We start from the raw sequence: 23605 nt of genomic DNA, 5'->3' as shown, positions 1-23605 counted from the left end.
TTGCATACAAGATACAGAACTGTAAATTCTGGATTACATTTCTACCTAATGTATTTGGTATGCAGTCTCGCATATAATTTCTACTGTGATCAAGGCTGTGTCATTCAGTCAGACCAGCCAACTTTAAAACCACACAATAACACACTTCGAAAAACATGTTGCCTGGAAGTTAAGTATGTTACACTTTTCCTGACATTATTTTGCTGTTGTGACTAAGCATGCATATTATAATGTAGTACTTCATTTACTCAAAGCTTTACCGAGCCAAAGATCACATGACTGTTATGCTTGGAGAGGTCTTAAAAACCTTTTAAATGATCTTGAATTTCATTCCAAAGGAAATAGTAAAAAAAATTTATTATCTGTCTGCAGAGTCCTACATAACGTTTCAATTATAAATCTTAAAGCTGATATATCCATTATACACACACTACACTTATTTATTAAACCGTTAGATGGAGACTTCTGATCTGGTTGCCTTAATTAGGGACATATGAACAAGTCTGAGCATTCCAAAGTCTTTAGTACAATGTACTAAGAAAGCAAAACAACACTGTATTGATCAGAAGGTCACAAGATGTCAGCTGATATTAAATTTCCAAGAACAAACTATTCATTTTTTTCTGGTGTTACAGCAAAATACTAGGTTATTGACAGATTCTTCTCAGCATTACTTATATTCATATGCAGCATTTAGAAACTTATTTTGTAACAAATTATCGTACAATCTTTACCATAAGTCTTAAGATGTTTTATAAGCAAAACTAACTTTACCAACACTAACAGCATCCCTATTTTGCAAAAGAAGTGAACAAGTCTCTGGCATCGGAACTACAGAGAGGCTAAACAATCATGATTCCAAGCAAAACTAGAAGATGATACAGGTCTTTTATCACCTCTGAATGGTCAGTGTCACTAAGCAATCTATACCTAGGGCGGCTCATAAAGTCAAATCAGATACTGAACTCTAAGTCTCTTTTTTGGATCTCCATAAAACTTTGTCAGTTATAGGAGGTGCACTTACAGACTTGCAGGGTAGGGGTTTTTTTCAGGAATCCTACAGTTAGTGTTCACTAATAAGCATGATACTCTACTCAAAGCACTATACAAAAATAATGTAGATTTGTCCTGTAGGCTGCAAATAGTGCACCAATGGTAGTCAGAGGAAAACTTCACATGTATGCACCAGTCGGAAAGTATTGCCAACAGCCGCTCTGAAATTTTTTTCAATTAATTAGCCTTTTCTCTCTCAACCCTTTGACAATACCAGAAGGCATAGAGTACTACTCAGATCGGATAATAACTTCTCACTTCAACTTGCCTGTGAACTGTTACTGTCAAAGTCACACCTAGTCAAACCAATGCAGGCTTGCAAGATCACTTTCAGTAACAGGAGCAAAACCTGCTCTACAGCATGCAAGTGAATTTAAAAAGGCGGCATGTCCCAGGGACAGACTCTGCTCTGTCCTATCAGCCACTCCAGTCGACACCTATTCACTAGTTTCTAAAGCTCTACAGAGTCAGGGAAAAGCAAAATCTTCTTAATGAAACTCCAGTGCCTTTAACCAAGCCTCTGAGTCCTACAGATGTCCCAAATAGCAACGTAGAATCAACCTAAGAACAATTCATAAAATTTCGTGAGAGTTTAGATTTCACATTTAATAAAGAGATTAGTAACACTTTACTATCATTTTTACCTCTTAACCGCAGCTGTAGCTAAGGACGCATAGGCTTCCAATCCTGTCTTCTCAATTACAAAAGCCACTTCTCATTACTACCCACTGTAGGAACATTTTGCAGTGATCTTGCTGCACAGAAAAAAGCTTCTAGCTCTACAGAAGCTGTAACTCACAATTCTCATTCAGTTTAAAATAATACCTATTAAATCAATCTAGGGGGTGTCTTCTACCCCATAGCTTTCATCAAGCATCTAAATAATGTATCTTCATTTCTAAAGTCCAAGCCTGCAATGCTGTCACCAAAACACACCTCTGAACTATCTAAACTGACATCACATTTGCCAAACTCAGACTTTTGCCAGTAAGCTTTTCACGCTGATGTTCCTTGCCTTTACTGCAAACCCATTTTCTAGACAGCCCAGCCTGCCAACAGATTCTACCATCCTGCCCTTGCTGAAAACAAGCCTATTGCTTTAACACTGGCCAAACGTTGTCTGTCCTCACGGCACTGGTGAGGCCTCACCTCAAGTACTGTGTCCAGTTTTGGGCCCCTTACCACAAAAAAGACATAGAGGTGCTGGAGCGGGTCCAGAGAAGGGCAATGAAGCTGGTGAGGGGTCTGGAGCACAAGTCTTATGAGGAGAGGCTGAGGGAGCTGGGGTTGTTCAGTCTGGAGAAGAGGAGGCTGAGGGGAGACCTTATCGCTCCCTGTAATCTACCTGAAGGGGGGTGTAGAGAAGCGGGGGTCGGTCTCGTCTCTCAAGTCACAGGAGATAGGACAAGGGGAAATGGCCTTAAGTTGCACCAGGGGAGGTTTAGAATGGATATTATGAAACATTTCTTCATGGAAAGGGTTATCCAGCATTGGAATAGGCTGCCCAGGGAAGTGGTTGAGGCACCATCCCTGGAGGTGTTCAAAAGATGGGTAGACATGGTCCTCAGGAATATGGCTTGGTAATTTTTATTTCCTATTTCTTATTTATTTTTTTGTCAGATTTAGGTTGATGGTTGGACTAGATGATCTTTAAGGTCCCTTCCAACCTAGACGATTCTATGATTCTATGAGCTACGCAGGAGACATGCAACATAATCTAAATGGCTCTCTCTTGCTGGACAGGGTCTGTTGCAGCAATGAGGAAGAAAAAACCCAATACTTGAAGCACTTGCCCAGTCTCACCTAAGAGTTTGGGGGAAGGATTTTGGGAAAATGCCAGGTTCAACTGGAGGTGTTCAAGTGAGTTAACACAGCTGCTGTTTCACAATTTCTACTAAAAGTACTAGGCCTGGCTTGGACAGAGTTAATTTTCTTCATAGGTGCTGTGTTCTAGATTTTTGACCAAAACAGTACTGGTGGCCTGCATTAAACAGTGACACAAACTTAAAGCAGCTAACACCCTTAGCACTTTATATTTAGTGCACTTTTTTTTCAGATTGCTACAAACCACAATTATTTACTGTTCCTGAAATGAAGACAAATTTCCCTGAGCACAAACCCTGCTGTTGAATAACTGTAAAATACAATAAACTGAAATCATGCATATTACCCAAAAAGAATAACAATATTATGGCAAATTCATAAAGGTCACTTAAAAAGGAGAAGACATGGATTTAATTTGGTTTTTAATCTTAAAAATATAGTCTTCTTTTTCCTATATAGCCAAATAGTTACAGTCTAATCATCACTTAAGTGAAGGGGCTGGACCTTTAATATTGACAGATTTTTAAGTAGATCTCTCAACCACTTAAGTCGAAAGTTAAAAACCAAAAATAACAAAGAAAGACTGCCCAGTCAGCTGTGGCTCATGTAGCCCCTCATCCGCTAATTGTACTACAAAGATTTATTTAGGTTTTTAAATTTTATTGGCACCTAGCCATTCCTATTTCAAATATGATTACATTAAACATTTTTTTGAAAATTGTCATACTATTAGATAATAAATTTGTAGGTACCACACAGTAAGGCAATAGCATTAGAAAATTAAGTTTCACACTTAGAAGCATAATAAATATGTAGAACAAATGTCTTAGTGTCCACTTTAATATTAGCCATAAAGACTCAATCCACAGCAAAGCTAAATGTTACTTTCTGCCTCAATTGAGCCTCTGCAGAGATGCTGAAGCTTAAGAAAAAAAGAGCTCTTTAAATAAGATCTTTCAAAGTTTACTTTAAACAAAGCAAATTAATACTGAAGTTACTGTTACTGAATCCCTAGATTATAGAAACAGGTCAAAGCTGTTCTCTGCAAGGTTTACCACTAGGGAGAACAGAAAACCTACCCAAAAGACAATTACTGCTTTGGAAACTGCACTTTGGCAGCAGCATCCAGCTCCCCCCAGAATTGCTGAAGCCCCTCTGGGCATGCGGAACTTTGCAAGATTGAGGAAAACATACAGTTTTGAAGAGCTTTTCAGTCTGACTTATCTACAGGTATTACCCACAGGAATTACATTTATAATTACAGAATAAGACTGATACCAGTTCCCAAATAAAACATCATATAGCCCATGTGAGGAAATCAATGCATCACAGACTCAAGGCTAGTCTTTTAAGGACAACAGAAATCTCAATAAGTTCCTTTATTCAATTTTAAGTATACCAGGCCTCAAAAAAAAATATTTTTGTGCAGATACAAAAAAATATGCATCTTCATTTAAAGATGTTATATGACCCATTTATGTCTACTGTTGCTAAAAAATGCAGAAAAAGTCACCATTTACATAAAATAAACCCATTTGCTCATTAAGCAACATTTTGCCTGTTTTCTTACAGTTTACTTGCACTGTAAGTTGGAAGCATTTTGTGTCTAGTATGTGACTTTCTAACAGGAACCACACACAGAAAACTTTCATAGATAGTTTTAAATGAAGATTTTTTTAAAGTGTATTATTTTCACCTTAAAAAAAATACTAGCTTTGATGTGAAAGTTCACCTTGTTTATGTCAGCCACTTTTTCAAATGTGTAAGCAGGCAGCAGTTTGTTGAGTTTGATATGATAATTACATATAAAGCTAGGTAGCAGAGTGATAACCAATGACTTACAATTTTAATGAAAGTGGAGAAATATTTGTTCTGCATTAGATCAAATGAATGCAACATAGTAGTAGTCCACAATCAACAGTAAAAAGTATTGTGTTATATCATGTGTCCTACACAACCTTTTTGAATATATGACCTTTAAGTTGCTGAAGGTTGCCTCAGAATTTGGCTCAGTTCAGGCAAAACATCTGTTCCCTTTGCAGGTATACTGTAAGGACTTTTTTCTCAGTTGGATTTAGAGCACAGCAAGTGAGCCCTTTTCTGACCGATCATATACACCCCAGCATTTGTAAATCAAGCTCTGGGCTGACAACAGCAGGTCCACATTCCGTCACCCTTTCTCAGCTAGCAAGGCCATTTGACTGCTGTGAGAACTGCTCTTAACATGTCATCAAATCAAAGCATGTTGAGAGGAGGGAATGCAAGAGGCATCTGCAGAATTCCCACAATGTAGTGACTTTGGAACACTGACAGATGCATCTGTCATTTTATACCTTCAACTAACCTGCTGTCCGCTGGCCTGACATAGCAAAGCTGTCCAAGAGTAACTCCAGCTCTCTCATGTTGTTTTCATACGTCTCTGTTAGAAAGACCTGGTGTTTCTTGGCCTTTATTTGACAGGAGAGACAGACAAGACAAGAGGGGAAAAAAAGAAACCCATTAAAATGGTAAACAGAAGAAATACAGATCACAATGGTATTTTTGTTCCCCTTTAAATTTAAATTCCTGATATATTTCTTATTACTCCTTTTCTTAAGTGAAGAGACTTAACAAAACACGCCAAATAAGTAACAAAGAACCCTGAAACACACTTTAAAAAGAATGAAAGACTTCAGGTAGCCAAAAGAAAAAATGGTTGTACTAAAACTAGATCTTCTTCTGCTTTAAAAATATCTTAATGAACATTAATTATCAGCTACCCATCTATGCAGGCAATGAAATCTATTGTTACACCCTACAAGGGCATCCAGAAAGACACCAAACTACTGGCAGACAGGCTAGAAATTCATGATTTGGCACTCAGTCAAATCCCACACCTATTCTCATTGCAAACCTGCCTCCTTTGATTGTAAGTACCTTCCATGCTGGATAGTGATTTCTTCAATATCAAAAACTCCTCCTTAGGCATGGAATATAAAGCAGCAGAGTCCTTCAGCTCCTATCACTGAATTTTCTTAAAGAAACTGTTCACTAAGTACAGCCTATTGTTCAAATTAAGACAGTGGCTTTATTCTGAAGGCAGAAAGGTATTACAGCAGATTTTTTAATCACTGTAATAGAAAGGCTATATCAAATGATTCCTTCAAATTATATCTGATATTAAAACTTCTGATTTTTAAAGATGTGCACCTGTAATTCCAGACAAAACCAAGGTCCTCTTGGACATCTGTAGTTCTGACATGTAACGTACAGTTTTAGTAGCCGACTGACAAAAAGTAATACATCTCAGCAGTTTAGGAAACAAAAAAACAAACCCCAAACCCCTCAACAACCCCTCCCCCCCAGATCAACAGGGTACTAGATTTAAATAACTTCTTGATTTTCTTATGACAAAGGTTACTCTCAAAGATGTCTCATTGCTTTTAATGACTCCATTTATTTTTATTCTAAATTCTAACACCTATTTCAGTAATTTACCTTTCTACTTGGTTATGGAAGGTTACCGTTTTTGTATTGAGAAAAATCCTACAGTTTTCTATGATATCTATAAACTATTGCTTTAGTTATGCTTCACTGCATGTGTAAGGATCCAGTCAATTTCTCAAGTGTGGGACATTGCTACATACTGGTAGCATATAACTGTCAGGCTAAAAAACCAAGAAATGCATTTAATTCTCTGCAGTGTTCTTCACTATTCAGCTTAAATATTTTATAAATTTGCTTTACTCTTTCAATTCTAATTATATGTACTGTATATCAACTAATATATTATTCATATGTGTACTTCAGTGTTAGGTCCCCTGTAGCATTTACACGCCTTTCCTTGTGTGAGGGTTTGCACTTCACTTCATAAAGAATTTCCAAACCACTTCTATATATTCAAAAATAACTAACTCTTAATTCTTCCTCTATAAAATTATCTATATAAATAGAGCTCGTAACTGCTGAGCTCCAGTAAAAACATTTTATGGGATGCAAACACATTAAAAAAATTTACTCTCATGTACTGATATAATCTCAAAGACCTCACATATTACAAATAAGAAAATACATCAATATGATCAGCATCACAATAAAATAAATACTCTTTTCACATAAACCACTTCAGCACAGCCAAGGTCAGACTAAATTTTCCCAGAAAAACCTTTTCCCAGGGAAAAGTCAAATGTGAGAATTATTTTTTTCAATCTCCTCATGCAATTTCTTCATTTAGTTTAATTAATTTATCACAATTTGGTCAGTATATTCCAGTTTATTCAGCCTTCAACACTTTTCTGTGCTCTATTTTCTAACTGCATCTACCCCTCCCTAAGCCAATTTCAGTCTCTTTTTCAACAGCAATAAAGATCGACAGGAAATTCCTTACACTAGCCAGTTTCTCTACACTTAAGCTGAAAGGTATTTAGTATCTTTCTTTTCTAACTCCCATTTTCAATCACTGTCCTCATTATCAGAAATTGAAGAAACATACTGTAAACTACAGTGATGGAAATCCAGGCACAGGTTAAGAGTCCAAAAGGACCTGAACATATCGATCTAATTTCTTATGTCTCACTGACAGGTATCTAATAAGAATGTGTAGAGTCATAAAATCATGGAATAATTTAAGCTGACAGGATCTCTGGAAGTCATCTGGTCCCACTTCCCATTCAAAGCAGGGCCAAAGTCAGGTTAGATTGCTCAGAGCCTTGTCCAGACAAGTTTTGAGTATCCTCAAGGATGGAGTTTCAACAACCCCTCCAGGCAACCTGCTCCAGTATCTCACAATGCTCACTATGAAGTTGATTTTTTTTTGCCTTACAGGTAATTAGAATTTCCCTTTCTAAAACTTCTGTTTTCTCTCATACTTTCACTGTACAGTTCTAGGAGAGTGTAGCTCCATCTTCTCTGTAAGCACCCATTTAATAGTTTGTGGCAGTAGTTGTAACTCTCTTAGTTTTCCTTTTTTCAGTCTGAAGAAATACAGCAAGTATACATAACTATTTTCTTTGGAAAAAACAATGGAGTCCACAAGTGTAGAAGTCAAACATAATCAACTGCAGCTGCTGAAAGAGATCTTCTGCCAGATCCAACTATGTCAGGAGATGAGATTACTTCCCTTTCAGCAACTCCCTCCATTGTCATGTTTGTGTTAGGGGACGCCATTCCTGCAGAATTACTGGAAAGGTACTGGTGTGACCGTTCCCTAAATTACTTCCAAGGGGAAATCCAGGTGACAAAGTGCTAAAGCCTTTACTTAAAGAGAGTTTGCTTCCCCGACCACAATTAGTAGAAATAGGTGAAAGAACACTTGTAAAGTAAGCCTTCTACTGACTTTGCTTGACTTTTCTGCACACTGGGGGAACACTCCTGATCTTGGAGATGATCCTTGAAAATGACCTTGAAAATAAGAGGCAGCAGGAGGCCTGCATGGATGCACAAGATGCTCCTGACTAAATTCAAATAACAGGAAGCATAAAGGAGATGGAAGCAGGCATAGATGACCTGGAAGAAAGACAGATGCCATCCAAGCGTGGAGGGATATGCTTAGGAAAGCCAAAATCCACCTGAAGTTGAATCTGGCAAGGGATGCGAAGGGCAACAGGAAAGGCTTCCTAACATACATCAGAAGCAAAAGGAAGACTAGGCAAAATGTGGACCCACTGCTGAACGGGGCAGCAGATTTGTTACCAAGAATACAGAAAAGGCCTTCTCAATGCCTTTTTCACCTCAGTCTTTACTGATAGAACCTGCCTTCAGAAATCAGTGATAAAGTCTTCTTATGAAGTTTGCATGAACACTTGATAATTTAAAATTAATATATATAATTAATAAATAAATTTATATATATATATAAAAATATATATAATTAATTAATAAATATATTAGGAGTATTTCCTATACCCCCCCAAAACAATTCCTTCCCTCACAGAATAGGAGGCCAGAAACCAAACAATATGGGAGCAAAGTCATATTTTCTGAACACAGAATACATTCTGAATTGTAGCATATACAATGCTCCCCCAAGTCAAACTTCATAACCTTAAGAAGGCCCCTATTATCACAAAATATCCCTTGAGGACAAAAGAATTTTTGGTAGAAAAATGCATTTGGCAACATATTTACTTAACCATCAATTTTTAAACACAACTGCACTTTTCAAGAAATTAAGAATAGAAGCCAAGTATTTTTCAACACAAGTACAGAGGCTCCAACCAGGAGAAAATCTTTTTTCCAAATGCTTTGTATCCTTATCCATAAGAATAACCAGAATTATTAGGAAAAGCCACTAATAAAAATTATTGCACTGTCAGAATTACACTAATCTTACAGAATTAGGGTATTTACATTTATCTGGGCAATTCCCTACTATCTTGGTTGCATTTTCCTTAACCACCAGTATCCAATTTTGGTATCATTCCACTACCAGTTCTGGGACAGAAATGCCATCCCATTGATTTTTCAGCATTTTCCAAAGGCTATTGTTGAACAAAATAAATGCAAACTCTGTGCATACTTCCAGAATAACCCACATGACCTTCAGACACATGGCCTGTATCTGAAGTTCAGTAGCATTTAAAAAAAACCCATGTAGACAGGGGTTCTAGGCCTTTTCGAAATTAACGTATTAAACCCCCAGCAGTATTATGCAGGGAAGTGGGGTCCAGTCCTACAACAAACTGCTATTATTCCAAGAGGAGTTTTCTCTACTTTGTTTATAGTTACAGGGATTTTCCTGTGTGACTGTCTTGAACACAGACTAATCCTCCCACTCATACTGAGTACAAATCCCACCTGACGATGGCAGAGCAAGTGCCACAGCCAGAACTACCCACACAGCCACCAAAACGCAGTATGTTCAGATACTCCTTGAAAAGCATTTGGATGAGTTCTTTAAAAAAGCATCAGAATGTTTAACAGGCACGACCCTGGGGGAACAAAATCAAAGCATTTATAGAAAAAGGCTCCAAATCACTGCTCCACAGTTAACAAAAAATTAGTTTTACTTGAGTGATATTCTGTATTAGCAGAATAGTGGCACAAATTTTAAGCAAACAAGCATAAATTGCAGTCTAAAAAACAAAACAAAACCCTCAGTGACAATCTTCCTCCTTAGGCTACTATTTATTTTTGCTCAAATTATCTAACTACTGAATACTTAATAGAGTTTCTTTATTTTCTAGTATTAGCTAGAATTTTCTGAAGTCTATAGAGGGGTTTTTAAAAGGTGTCTACCCACTAGTGTAAATTAAATACAATTACTCAAGAAATGTAGTGTCTCGGTTTTACTCACAGTCCTGGTTTGACAAAATAACCTCACCTGAAATAAAATTAATCAAAATTGCTCAGATTTATATGGAACTATTTTAGCCCTCTAAAGAGAGAGTTCCAACAACCTTTTGGTGGGAGAGAATGTCACAAAGTATTACTTTGGGTTTGGGTTTGCTTGGTTTTTAGTCAGAAAATTTTTCAAGAACTGGCAACTTTAAAAGCAATTTTTACATGCCTCTCTTCAAACACTGGGTGTTTGAGTGGCCTCTCCACTTACAGAATAAATTACAGACTTGGTTTCTTTGTAGAAGATCATTTAAGTACATGCTTCAGACTGACTGGTCCTCTTAAACTAGGACAGTAACAGAAGTAGCATCTGGGTAGAAACATTGCACCCCTGAGTTAAGGCAAGCAAAACTAGAATCAAGGGAACGTAACATTTAACAATCGTTAGCCCAAAACTAATGAAGACTGCATCTCAGTTTTTTTAAATTGAAAGAAAAATCTCTATTCACAATAAATCATATAGATGAGATTTACATCTTTGCCATTGAGTACCAGATTCCGCTCCACAGAATTTGTAGAACAGAACCATAATCTTCAGGGTGTTCAGTCAATACTTAAGACACTTCTGTTAAAGAATAATGGTTAATGCCTGTGTCCAGGAACTAGATTCTCAAACACTTCTGTTCTGACTTCCAGCTCATGATAATCTACAAGGTGCTACAGACAGGTGAGATATATAGTGCATGGCTGCATGCATGGCTGTAGGAGAAAGACTGACGTGCTACGCAGAAAAAGACAGGCTCTTGGTGTAATCTATTACACTACTTATACAATAATTATGCTACTCCTGATAGTATCTATACAAAGGGGGGGAAATGACTACACAGTTCTTCCAAATTAAAGGAAATTATACTAAAATACACTCTTTTTAATTACTTCTATTTCCTTACATGCATTCTGGTGAATTAGCAAGTTCACCAAATTTCAATATATACTTCTCATAAAATAAAGGTTCAGTGTTCTCCCGCTTGTCCAGTACTAAGAATTAAAGATCATCCGCTATTAGGTGCCAGAAATGTAAATATCCTGAGTAATTTTAAAAACTATTAAAGACAACCCTTATTCTTTCCATGGGGCAAGAATACAGCTGGGGCTGTTTCAACTTAAAACAAGTTCTGAATCACTATGGCCATACTTCCAAATTCCTATTCTTCAAGCTAAGAATTTCTAAAAACCCTAGCTGGAAATAACGACAAGCCTGAGATCAATTTCCTCAGAAAAACATAATGGAAATCTTGAGAGCCTGCTCATGCTGAACATTCATAAGCAGTTTTGTTTGATACCAACTGAACCTATCACATTTGATCCATGCAAATTTCTGGCAAACTTCTGCCACATGCTGATATTTAAAATTAAAAGCAGCATAACTACTTTACTATACATTCAGCTAAGCCATAAAAAAAATATTCTTTTTTTTTCATATAGAGTTTCTAAAGAACGTATTTCATCCCTGCTTCTTCCGAAAACAAAGAGCCTTCACTGGTTTGGTTATATTTCCCAAATATTTAACAAACAAAAACAGTAACTTGGATTATAGCAGTAGTTTGATAAACCAATATATGATTATCAGACTGGAGCAAGAAAGGACATATTGAGAATATTTTATACTAACAATAGTATAAAATACAAGGAAGTAATGAATAGATCAAGAAAGCAAGAAGGGGAAATGAAAGCAAGAGAACACTGACATTTTCACACAATTTTAGTATAGGTATATGGAAGCCTAGAAACAGCATATGAAATGTTAACTCTACTTAGTTTCTGCTAGAGTCTTCTGCTTTTTCATTTTGGGAAGAAAAATAACAAAAAGCTGTCCAGACTGAGTAAACAAGACCACACACAGGCACTCCTGCTTCCCTAACTAATACAAAAGTCTTCAGGAAAAATATAAAGCCATCCAAGGTGATAAAAATCTAATCCCATAGGGGACCACTAATACAACTCCTCAGAAAATGAGTATTTTTATTACCTGTTCAAGACAATCTTGTGGTTCAGAATCATTTCAGTAAAACAATTAAAACAAGCAGTTCCATGAATAAGACAGTTCTTTTAACTGAGACAATCTATTCTGCTTTTTACCTTTCACTAATGTAATGTTCATTTTGACTACACCATTTAATACTATTTCCATTACCAGAAACCTTGATCATGAACAGAATTTTGTCCTGAAGTTTTGTCAGGTATAACATACATTTTACTAAGGAATACAAAATGAAAAGGAAAATTCGTATCACAGCAACAGCTAGCAAGTGCTCAAGGTTCCTAGTAGAAAATTTTCAGCTTGGAATTGTATTTTATATTTATAAATAGCAATCATTACTGACTGTAGTTAGGGGAGACAGTTGCTTTTGTCTTTTTGTACTCTTTTTGTGCCTGACAAAATGAATTTTCCAGGTTAACTAAGCCAGTAAATGCATTCTAATACATTTACTGGCTGTGATTTTTCTTCAATGTATTAGTTACCAATCTGTCTTGGAAGTGGGTAGCACTAAGGTAATGTGTGGAATAACTCCATCAGCTGAACAGAAGACATCAACAAGTCTGAAGATCTGGTGCGGGTATCCGCTCCTGCTCATGAACTAGCACAATGCCTGTCAGCAGCAGGTAACAGACCACGTTGACCCTCCATGCTCACAGCTCCAAGAGAGAGAAAGGGGAGAAGTTTGCAAGCCAGTATCAAAAACAGTTTACATGGGCTAAGTATAGAAATACTACATATACTGCTACATAATGGAAGGAGAGAATGTCTTCTAGACAACCTAAGATCTTTGCTTTCTTTGCTATGCAACAGTATGGCAAAATTGTTATTCAAAGTAGAGGTGGATAGAGACAGTGGGAAGGCCCCAACTGGTCATAAAAAAGGAGAAAGATTTCAGAAAATAATCCAGTAAAATACATCCAATATGCCAAATCCACACCAAAACAACAATAAAAAAATCCCTCTGCTTTGTCACCTTCAAATAAGCAATTTTCAACAATTTTTACAGTTAAATGCTTCCACTAAAAACCAAATATTATGTGAAATAGAAATAAACAAGCCTACACTGGTAGGTATTAAACTCTGGAGAAGAAAAAGGCTTGGGTAGGAAGATAGAACATTCTCCACAAGGAATCATAATCCATGTCTACAAATTACCTTCTTTCTAAGGAATGCAAACACAAGTTACTCTTTACTCATAGCCATACTTTTAAAATAATCATTTGGTGCAAATAACTCTTCAGTTAAATACATGGTGTACCACTTAAAATACATTTTCCAATTAGCTTCTCCAGTCTATTAGCTGTATTTAAAGCAGAGTAAGATGATGGCAGAGTTCTTCCACAGCTCAGCACAGCAAATGCAGATAATGTTCACAGCATGTTTAAAAAACCCTAAACAATTATTGGCACAGGCCTTTTGTCTTACCATTGCAAGTTCCTCCTGTAATTCTTGGTAGATTTTTTCACTATTCTCTAGTCTCTCAGAGAGGTCTTTAATTACCTTCTTCTTTTCTTCAATCTTCTCATTCATTTGCTTGTTTGTGGAGACGTACTCTCTCTCCAATCTGTAAAGTTTCAGCATTAGAACATTTTTATCGAAAACATTTTTGTGAAGTATACTACATACTTCTAAAGATAATTAATTGATACAGCACATATCATGTTAGCACATTATATGGTTTCTGAAGTTACTTTTTTCTTTTGTTTAACTGAAGAAAGTTATATATTCCTTCTAAGAAAGTCTTTCAAGAAGTGGTTATGTTCTTTTCAGTTACCAATGCTTGTAGGCTTCCAGTCACAGATTTATTTCATCATTTGGATATGGCCCCCAAATTACATACAATAAACAGAACTCATCATATTTCAATTAACACAATAGCTCTCTTTAGAAAGACCATGTCACATATTGCATAATCAACCCTGATTTTAAGTACACAGCTTGCTTCTAAAGTTGACTGAACCTGACTACTTTCTACTCAGAATGGCAGGACTTCAAATTTTTCCACCAGCAGACTGTTCCCAAAATTTTAAAAAGTTCTTGTACTGTATCAGTTCTTGTGGTACTTAAGAAAACAGATGAATAAAGAGCCTGGCATGGCTAAATAGAGAAATTTATTTACCTATTTCTCACAACTCATGAGAAAGCCAGAAGGCCAAACAACAGGAGACAGGAGCAGGGACAGGAATCCAAGGAAGAATTTAGAAAGACTGCCTCAGTATGTAGGTATGGTGTCAGGAAAGCCAAAAGCTCACCTAGAATTGATGTTTGCCAAGGATGACAAAGACAACAAGAAGAGATTTTACCACTACATTAAGGTAAGAAAAAAAATACAGACCTGCTTCTACACAGACCAGTTGATTTATCAACAGCAGGGATAGCGAAGGCCACCACACTCAATGCCTTTTCGCCTCAGTCTTCCCTGACAAGGTCTCCCAAGACTCTACCATCAGTAAAAAGGCTCAAAGAGAACAATTGCTAGCAGTAGGTAAGGATTGAGCCCAGGATTACTTGTAAGAGCAAAACCCATAGGAATTGAAGTGGCCAGCTCACCTACACTCAAAGGTTCTGACAAAGCTGGCCAAAGTGACAACAAGACTGCTCATTATTATCTTTGAAAGGTCACAGAAATTGGGGAAGGTGCTGGCAAATGAAAAAAGGCAAACGTCACACCATGCCCTTCTTAAAAGGGCCAAGGAACTAGAGACCAGTGAGCTTCATTTCAGTCCCCAGAAGGTCACCAAGCAAGGTCATATTCTTTGAAGAACTTTCTGGGCTGAAGAAAGATAAAAAAGGTGATTGGGAACAGTCAGTGAGGATTTATCAAAGCTAAATCATGTCTGGCCAACCCAGTTATATTCCACAATGAAGTAACCAGATCTGTGGACAAAAGGAAAGCAAGTAGGTTAAATATAACTCAACCTGAGCAAGGCTGATCTCATAGCTGGTCCTGGTTTGAGCAGAAGGTTGGACTATAGATCTCCTGCAATCCCTTTCAGCCTGAACTATTCCTTGATGAAAAAAAATAATGTGTCTCACGCAGTATTTTTATAGCCAACTTGGGACTTCAGTCTAGACATGTGAACTACAACATTGATAAAAATGGTTTGATAGAAGATCAGATGGTAGTGGCTGGTGACAGGTGGAATACTATAGGAGTCTGTATTAGAGTCTGTTTAACATCTTTATCCATCACCTGGATTAGGCCAAGAGTGCAATCTCACCAAGTCTGCAGGTAACAGTGAACTGGGTGGGGACAGGTCGCAACACAACACAACTGATACCCTCAAGAGAAGGGCTGCCATTCCCTTGAACCTAGACAGGAAGGAGGAACAGGCCAGCACGAACCTTCTGAGATTCAACAAGGACACATGCAAAGATCTGAATTTAGGAAGCAAGAGCCTCTGCAGTGATGTGGCTGGTAAGCGGCTGTGGAGCAGCTATGCTGAGAAAGGACATGGTAATGTTGGTAGACAGGAGGCTAGCCACAAATCAGCAGCATAGCATACAAGCAGAGACAGCTAAGACCATCCTGGGCTGTATTAGTAGTAGCATAGCCAGATGATCAAGGGAAGTGATTAATTACTTTTTATTTGGTGCTTATTACAACACATATTAGGATAATGACCAGTTTTAAGCACACACCTCCCCCCGTAACACAGGAAAAAAGTTGGAGTGAGCTCAGGGGAGGGTCACCAACATGGTCACGGGCTGAAGTACATATAAGAACTGAGGGAACTTGGTATGTTCAGATGGGGAAGAGGTAACTTCAGAGGGTATAACAGGCCCCCCAATATCTACAAGGAGGTTATCAAGATGATGCAGCCAGTCACTTCATAGCAATGTATGGCTAGAGGACAAGAGACAACAGTCACAAATTGAATCCAAAGAGGTTCAGAGAAGGAGAAACTTCTTCCACCTTAACAACATGTAGTGGAACAAGTTCCCAGAGTGGGTCTGCCATCGCTATTCCTGAAGGTTTTCAAGACCTAACTGGATGAAGCTCTGAGCAACCTGATCTCATAGCTGATCCTGGTTTGAGCAGAAGGTTGGACTATAGATCTCCTGCAATCCCTTTCAACCTGAACTATTCTTTGATGTAACTCTTATAAGTAGGAACATCCAAGTGTCTCTCAGTTCTTTCTCGCTTCTCCTATCACTTCTGTCTCACTAGATCTGAAATTAATACTAAGGGCTCAACATTCTTCCAACTTTGAAACTTTTGAATCAATATTGTCACTTCCTGCCTTTGACTTATTTCTTAAAGATCAACACATCTTCTCAGCTGAAGGACTACTTTATCAGTCCTCCAAATACCTATGTGCTTCTGCTTCAGCCTGGCTGATTTTTTTTTCTTTTAGCTGTAGATGGTTACTTCTTACTCTTAAATAACTTGCCTGTTTCAGTCCCCCAAAGTAGCTTCTACTCCCATAGCTTTCAGAAACACAGCAAAAGCAGTTTCAATTTATTTTATGTCGTGCTCTCAATCCTCAAGAAAAGTAAATTCACATGGAGACCCAAATCCCATGTTGCTTCCAATTTACATAGTGCTACTGGATTCAGAGCTAATTAATAAATTATGCAACCCAGAAAAGGCTGATTGCTTGGTTTCAGTTATTATAACCATCTTTTTCTGAGAAAATAAATTCTAACAGCTTTGAATAGCTTCCAACTTTGGTAACATTTATCCTATATCAAGTCCAGCTAAAAAGTCATACAAGTGTTCTAGCACAACAAATGAAATTCTCCAAGGCTTTCCAAAGACTAAGGCTTAAAGACAAACTCATGAGACTCCTCCAGAAAAAGGGAAAATATGTCAGGATGCCAAATCATGGCTTAAAAGAAAAAGCCAAGCTCCTGACATTGTCTGGAGTCCAAGGACCACAGCCTTCAAAGGTAAGTAGATCAAAGGCTCTTGTATTCTCTCTGAAGGGATCCTGTGAAAGCAATCACTGATATTCACCAATGTTACTGATGTATGTTTCAAAGACTAAAAAGGGCACAGGAAACAGACGCGGCAGTACATGCCCACCTCATGTAATTACTTCAAGGGAACTAAGTATATTGATGTCCATCTGAAATAAAGCTTGACCTTCACTACCTATCTTTATTGAGCTCTGGAAATTTAGGAGTCTGGACTAACAAAATTGTAATAATAACCTGCTTCTGTTTCTTCAGGCTCTATTAACAAAACCACCAACTGCTTGACTGCACTAACTTTCAAGGAAAGGTTTTCTCTGAAATCACAGAAGATAATTTGTTTTCCAAAAACAGCTGGCAGAAGCTGCTAGAAATCAACACATGATTTTAAGTAGTGAGAAGTACTGTTTGCATATTAGACAAAGTTTATTCTGGTACTCAACACACAGAACAGGTGCTTTAAGTAGGCACAAATTCTTTTTTTGTAATAAAAAAGAACCAACATAGTGTAAATCTGCTTTACTGGGAAGAAGTGTTGAACAGAATTATCCAGCTTAGAGAAAAAGTGAACGGCTATTTAAGGTTCTTGTTACTTGTTTTAGTAACACAAATACTTACTTCCCTGTAAGCACCAATACCAAAGCCCCTAATGCAACTGGTACCATAACTGTAAGAACTGTATGTCCTAGTCTTAGCCACAACAAATACATATATTCAGGTGCTTCCTAAAGCAATTCCAGACAAAGAAATCTAGTCCCTAAAAATCCACTCTTTTTTTTAGGATAAGGTTTTTGTTTAAAAGTTGTTCCCATTTTTCCAAAATCTAATTTTTGTGGACCAGAAATACCCTAAACACAAAAAACTTTGCTTCTCAAAGAAACAGCTCCGTACATCTAGATAAAAGATTCCCACAAGGAACAAAATATTATTGAATGTTGCAATGTAATTCACTATGTAACCATTACCTGGTTACATGCTAGTCTGAATAATCTAATACAGAAAACTATCTTTGAGTCTCTCAAGGACTTAGCTAGAAAATTACTACTTACGGATTTTCACAATTTTTAACTAACATAACTAATTTAAAATTTAAAAATCAGATCTCGTGGTAAAACTAGAAGAGTTCTCATGGTTTGGAAAATTCCTGAACAGACGATTATGCCACCATAAAAAATGTTTCTAATTAACTTACATTTTATCTCTGTTATCACCTCTTGATGCTCAGAACATATTGATACTAATAACAGAATGATTCAGACCTTAAAGACTCATATCTCTGTCACTAACCTAGCGGAGTGTAAACGGCAATTTCTAAGTGTTTAGAAAAAATACAGCGTTGTTGAAACAGTGCTCACATTCACCACCTAAAGGGATAGCAGAGCTCCACATGGTAACAATTGGATAGCACTATTCGTGCAGGCAGTACCCCACTTAAGGCTACTTCCTGAAAAAAAAGGTCTTTGCCCATCTGAGAAACTAGAATCAAATGCTCTGACAAACTCTGTTTGTTAAGGAAACTTAAATGCACATGCATAAGACTTTGGGGGACTGGGGTCTAGCGTGAGGAAATCAATCAACCAAGATCGTTCTAAAAAAATGTAGGTGAGGAACTCATACATGTTACGAACTTTCAGTGGTGCCAAGAGGAATCTTCATGAGAGAACCTTGTACTAAAAACTATTACTGAGCACAGATAGCTAAGATAAAACATCTTGTAGCAGCGTGAAGTAAGAATTTGCTAAAATATAGAGGAGTACCTGAGAGAACAGCTGTGATTAAAGTTGAAAAGAACTGAAGATAGACAAATAAAAGTACTGAAATGCCAAGCATGGTAGAAACCCTGAGAATCAAATTGTTTTAGCAATATGTAACTCCCAGTGTAAAGCAATAACACTCCTTTCAGGACCTAGTATGTTTGCATGATGTGTGGTTTACAGTTCTGGTGCATGTGTAGTACTTATATATGTTATTGTATTTTAAAAATTTCATTTATGCAGAATTCATGACTCCATATTTATTTCACATCAAATAATAAAACCAGAACGGGCAATCTTCTGTACTTCTAACTCTTCATTTGTGATTACATCAAGCTGAAATGACCCATGTGTTCGGACTCACATTCATTTTCTAGAGAGCTCTAAAGATAAAAACCAGTGTAGTTCTGCATTTCAAAAGTTAAGTACTTTCAAAAGCTATAGATCCAACTTCTCCAAGTCTATTAACTCCCCAGATGGACTGACTGCACCCTTAAATTTGACAGTATCTGCGGTTCATTAATCTCACTACCTTGGAACTTCAGAAGCAAAAGCTACAGGTCAGACACACTTGTTTCCTCTAAGAATGCAAGAGACCATAGAACTGCCATAGAACTCATACTCAAAGCAAAAACAACCAGGCAGGATGAGACTGCAGTTTAATTAACTGATGTTATTCTAAGACCATATAGAATCTTGAAACACACTTACTCAGTTTCCCAGCTATAAAGACTGCAGTCTTCCTGAAGCATCCCATTAGATTACTGTCATAATGTATTTCATATATTTTCACAAATTTTTAACATAAAAATTATTTCCTTTGAGAAAAAAGCTTTAATTTTTTAATATGACTCTGATTTACCTAAATGCGCAATCTTAGACTCAGACTTCTTTTGGCCTTATTTTAATGAAAAGCTCTACAGTGCTTATAATGCAGCACAGGTTTCAACTATCTAACTAAAAGCATCTCTGTAGCCATGCATAAAGACTCTCTCAGGCCCACAAACTTGTAGGAAAACAAGTTTCTTTTGTTCTCCACTATTGCATGTGTAAGCCAACATAAATACCTATGTGTACAGAGCCATATAACCCTAGACTAAAAGAGATGCTTTGTCTTTTTCCAGCCATTCTACTGGCTTGAGAATAGCACACACCCCCACTGTGCGCTACCCACTTTAAGTCTTCTTAAACTTCCTCTTTCCCTAAACTTCACCTACGACCATCCTTTATTTCACCTGCTCCTCAGTTCTGTATCTTCCAAAACCATTCTTCTTTCTGATTTTTTGCCACCCCAAGATCCCCTTGATTCAGCCAGAGAAGAAGACTCAGTACTGTGCATCCTGTATCTGCCTGGGGAATGTAACAAAATTGTTCTTCCAAAAAACGTCTGACAGATACAGTAGATTGTGCTGAGCAGGAAAGGAATCCCAACTAATTTCATCTGCTCTCACGCCCTTCAGCCCACCCTCCACTTTTCTATTTTTCGTTACCAAGTTAAAGCTTTCTGCAATTACTCAAAAGCTGAAAACAAAGATTATCCACTATAAATTATATACAACTTCTAGACAGAAGTCTTAAAGATTCATCTAGCTCTCTGAAGTGAAAAGTAACATTTTCATAATAATGTAAGTGTATACAGAAAAAAAAAATCTGTTATAAACCTGCTACATATATTTTCCTACACTCCTCTCAAACACCACAAGAGACAGCACTCTATGGCAGCTATTGTTTTCAACATTTTCACTTCAGCAAATAACCTATAATGGATCAATTACTTTCTCTAACCACTCATAATATGCATAGTTACTGAGATGGACCAGTTATTAATGGAATATCAGGTTCTTAACCTTGGCTTGGTTTAGCAAATTGCATCAGACTGTGTTGTCTTCTAGTGACTGAAAATTATAGAGAATGCAAACTTTAAGTGGTGCTCAAACTGTCTACTGCCATTTTACAATGAATTTAAAAGGCAACTTACACATTGAGTTTTTCCAAGTTCTCTTGGGCACTGTGTTTTTCTCTCTCATATGCATTTTCTACCTCTTTGAACTCTTTCTTGATCATTTCTAAATCCGAAAGAGCTTCTGCTTGGCTGGCTTTTTCCACCTGCAAAGCTCCTTCAAGGTCTCGAATTCTTAACTACCAAGTGATAAGAAAGCAATTAAACCAAGTTAGGAAAAACTATCATGATCTTTAACGATGTTCTGTGTTCTATTATGCGTTCTGTTCTGCCTTATAGGTAGCTATATTCTATTAATTTTATATGGAACTATATACACAGAAAGCACTGAACACTTGTAAAAATGTATTTAAATTAAATTAAAAATGTAATTAATACATACAGTTCAAAACAGAAACAAATTGATAAGTTGATCAAAAGCACCTTTTATTCTCCTTTGGTGCTGTCTGGATTTTTCCTTTTCCAGTTATTACTGAAGTTTTCCAGGGGAATTCTATTTTTTAAGTAGACTCATGAAAGTGTGGGATTAACAGAAAAGGTTACACAAAGCACACTTGAAACTTGTTCATGTATATGAACAAGGCAAAAACCTTACCAGTCACTCACCAATAAAAAACAAATCTCTAACTTTAAGGAATGTTACTCTCTCCATTCCTTTGTATGTTGTAAAAGTAGAGAAAGGAAGTTAAGAAAAATAAATCTTTCCTTTCTACTAACTTAATTGTCACTTCAAAAAATTTAAGTGCCTGTACATAGAGAAGATCATGTAAATAAGAAAATAACTGAGGAATGTCAATACTTATTTTTGTAACTCAGAAAATAAAAAAAAATATCAAAAATATTTTTTTTGCTTAGTTTTTCAAAATTCCAGTGTGAATGGCTTGTTAGTAAGTATAAGATTACTAAACAATTGTCATCTAGATTTTTCTCACTTTCACTTGCTTTGTAAAATAAACCACAACTGCCTTACTGGGTCAAACCTTGTGTGCTGCAGTTTAATAAGACAAAGGTTTAATATTCAAGTATATTTACGCTACATTTTTTCATATAATCAATCCTTACTGGTAACTGCAGATATCATAACTTTGTTTGACGATGAAATGTACTCTGAATAATTACATTTGGAACTGCAGTTTCAGGATGCATTAAACTCTTACCTCTAGAGAAGCTGGAGGTAGGCACTGTATCTCCAAATAGCTCTAATTGCCCATTCAAAAGATACAGGGCAGGATATTTAAACAGCAGTATAGTGTTTAACTATTGTGAAACATTTCCTTTCCTCTCACTGTTGAAATGCTAGTGGGAATTCTCAAACTTGCACATGTGACATTTAAGTTTATTATTTATGCTAATAACTGCAATGTTCTCTGAAAAGCAGACATTTTTCCTATTCTCTCCTTTTATGTGTTAGCTATTACAATTTTGACACTTGTTGCAAACAAACTACTCAGTGTTTTCGCAGAAGCAAGTAAGTGGTCTTAACATTTTTGGCAGATTTTTTCTGTACAATATCATCAACTGTTTTACCATAAACTTGTATAAATTATATAATAAAAAGTTTACCTGGATAATCTCTGAATTGAATTTAGATTCCAAATGTGCTGCTCTCTCTGCTTCAATATTTTCTTCCAGTTTCTTTATTCTCACTGTAGCTGCCTAAAAGTACATTTGGAAGAAATTTAAGTCCAGAGAGATGATAAACATGACACAAAGACTATTCTATTCATTCAGTATCTTAGGATTCCATACACCAACCTGATGTATCTGAGCTGCTTCTACTTTGGAACTGTGCAAACTTGCATCAAGAAATACATAAAAAAATATTTTTTACATATCTAGAATATTAAGTTGTTGGTTTCTATTTACTTGAAGAAATTGATATAGTGTTATGTTATTGCTGCATTTTTTACAAGCAAGAAAACTGCAGCTGGAGTCAGAAAGCAGAAAGAAGACCAAATTAAATATTCCACCTATTCCTTTATTATTTGCTTTTTCACCAAGGCCGTCACCTGATGCAAAATAACCACAGCCTGTATGTTCCAAAATACAATGGGGTATCAATACGCTCTCTACAACTTCAGTGATGAGACAGATGAGGCACAGAGAAGACACAGAATTGCTCAAAAATATGTTGGCTTTGGGACCTAATTTCCAATGAAGGTGCCCAGAACTGATAGCCTTGCAGTCTTGCAGCCCTAAACCAGTCATACTTTCCCTACAACAAGAATCTGTAAACTCTGTAATGTTTTAAAGCAACAACCTAGTATTTTTTTATGCTGTGTTCCTCGCCCTTCAACTATTCTGATATGGTTTTCTCTAGCAATTATCAGGATATTCATGATCTCTTTTAACAAATATCCTGACTACATTAGTCAGTTACTACATATCATTGTACAAAAAAACACCTGTACGTGCATGTGTAAGCAAATAGTATAAGCAAAATGGGATTCTCTGAATTAAACTTTCTTTCTCACCCTTTCTTACGACACTCCGAAAAGAAAAATATGCAAATGACTATGCTAAGAATCTACTTGGAAACTTGGATTGCCTACAAAAAGTTGAAGTAGTATTCTATCTACAGTTTTGCTAAGCCCTTTTTTTTTTTTTTTTTTTTTTTTTTTAAGCATAAGTTCCAGAGAGAGATGTAATCCGGGGGCAAAATTCTGAGGAATGAATCCCCTCTAGAGTTTATGGCTTCCTAATAGAGACTGATTTCTCTGCCAGTTAGAGATCTACTTGCACGGTGCTGTTTGTGGATGTTGTTTGCAGTTGTGCATGCATTTCCAGCATAAGCTTCAG

The 23605-nt window shown here is 36.7% G+C and overlaps 1 protein-coding gene across 1 annotated transcript in view; it reads right to left on the bottom strand.

Moving 5' to 3' along the window:
* CCDC171 (coiled-coil domain containing 171) overlaps positions 1-23605 on the bottom strand; it is a 152176-nt gene that overhangs the window by 100224 nt on the left and 28347 nt on the right. The window contains exons 6-9 of the mRNA XM_014952582.1: positions 22370-22462; positions 20825-20985; positions 13601-13739; positions 5222-5324 (exon numbers count right to left, since the gene is read on the bottom strand). Of these exons, the coding sequence (XP_014808068.1) occupies positions 5222-5324; positions 13601-13739; positions 20825-20985; positions 22370-22462 (496 nt within the window). The remainder of the gene's footprint in view (positions 1-5221; positions 5325-13600; positions 13740-20824; positions 20986-22369; positions 22463-23605) is intronic.

Source organism: Calidris pugnax, unplaced genomic scaffold, assembly GCF_001431845.1.
Source record: "Calidris pugnax isolate Ruff unplaced genomic scaffold, ASM143184v1 scaffold208, whole genome shotgun sequence".
Lineage (NCBI taxonomy): Eukaryota > Metazoa > Chordata > Aves > Charadriiformes > Scolopacidae > Calidris > Calidris pugnax.
Note: the sequence above shows the minus strand (reverse complement) of the source record. Positions and strands in the feature narration are given on the sequence as shown.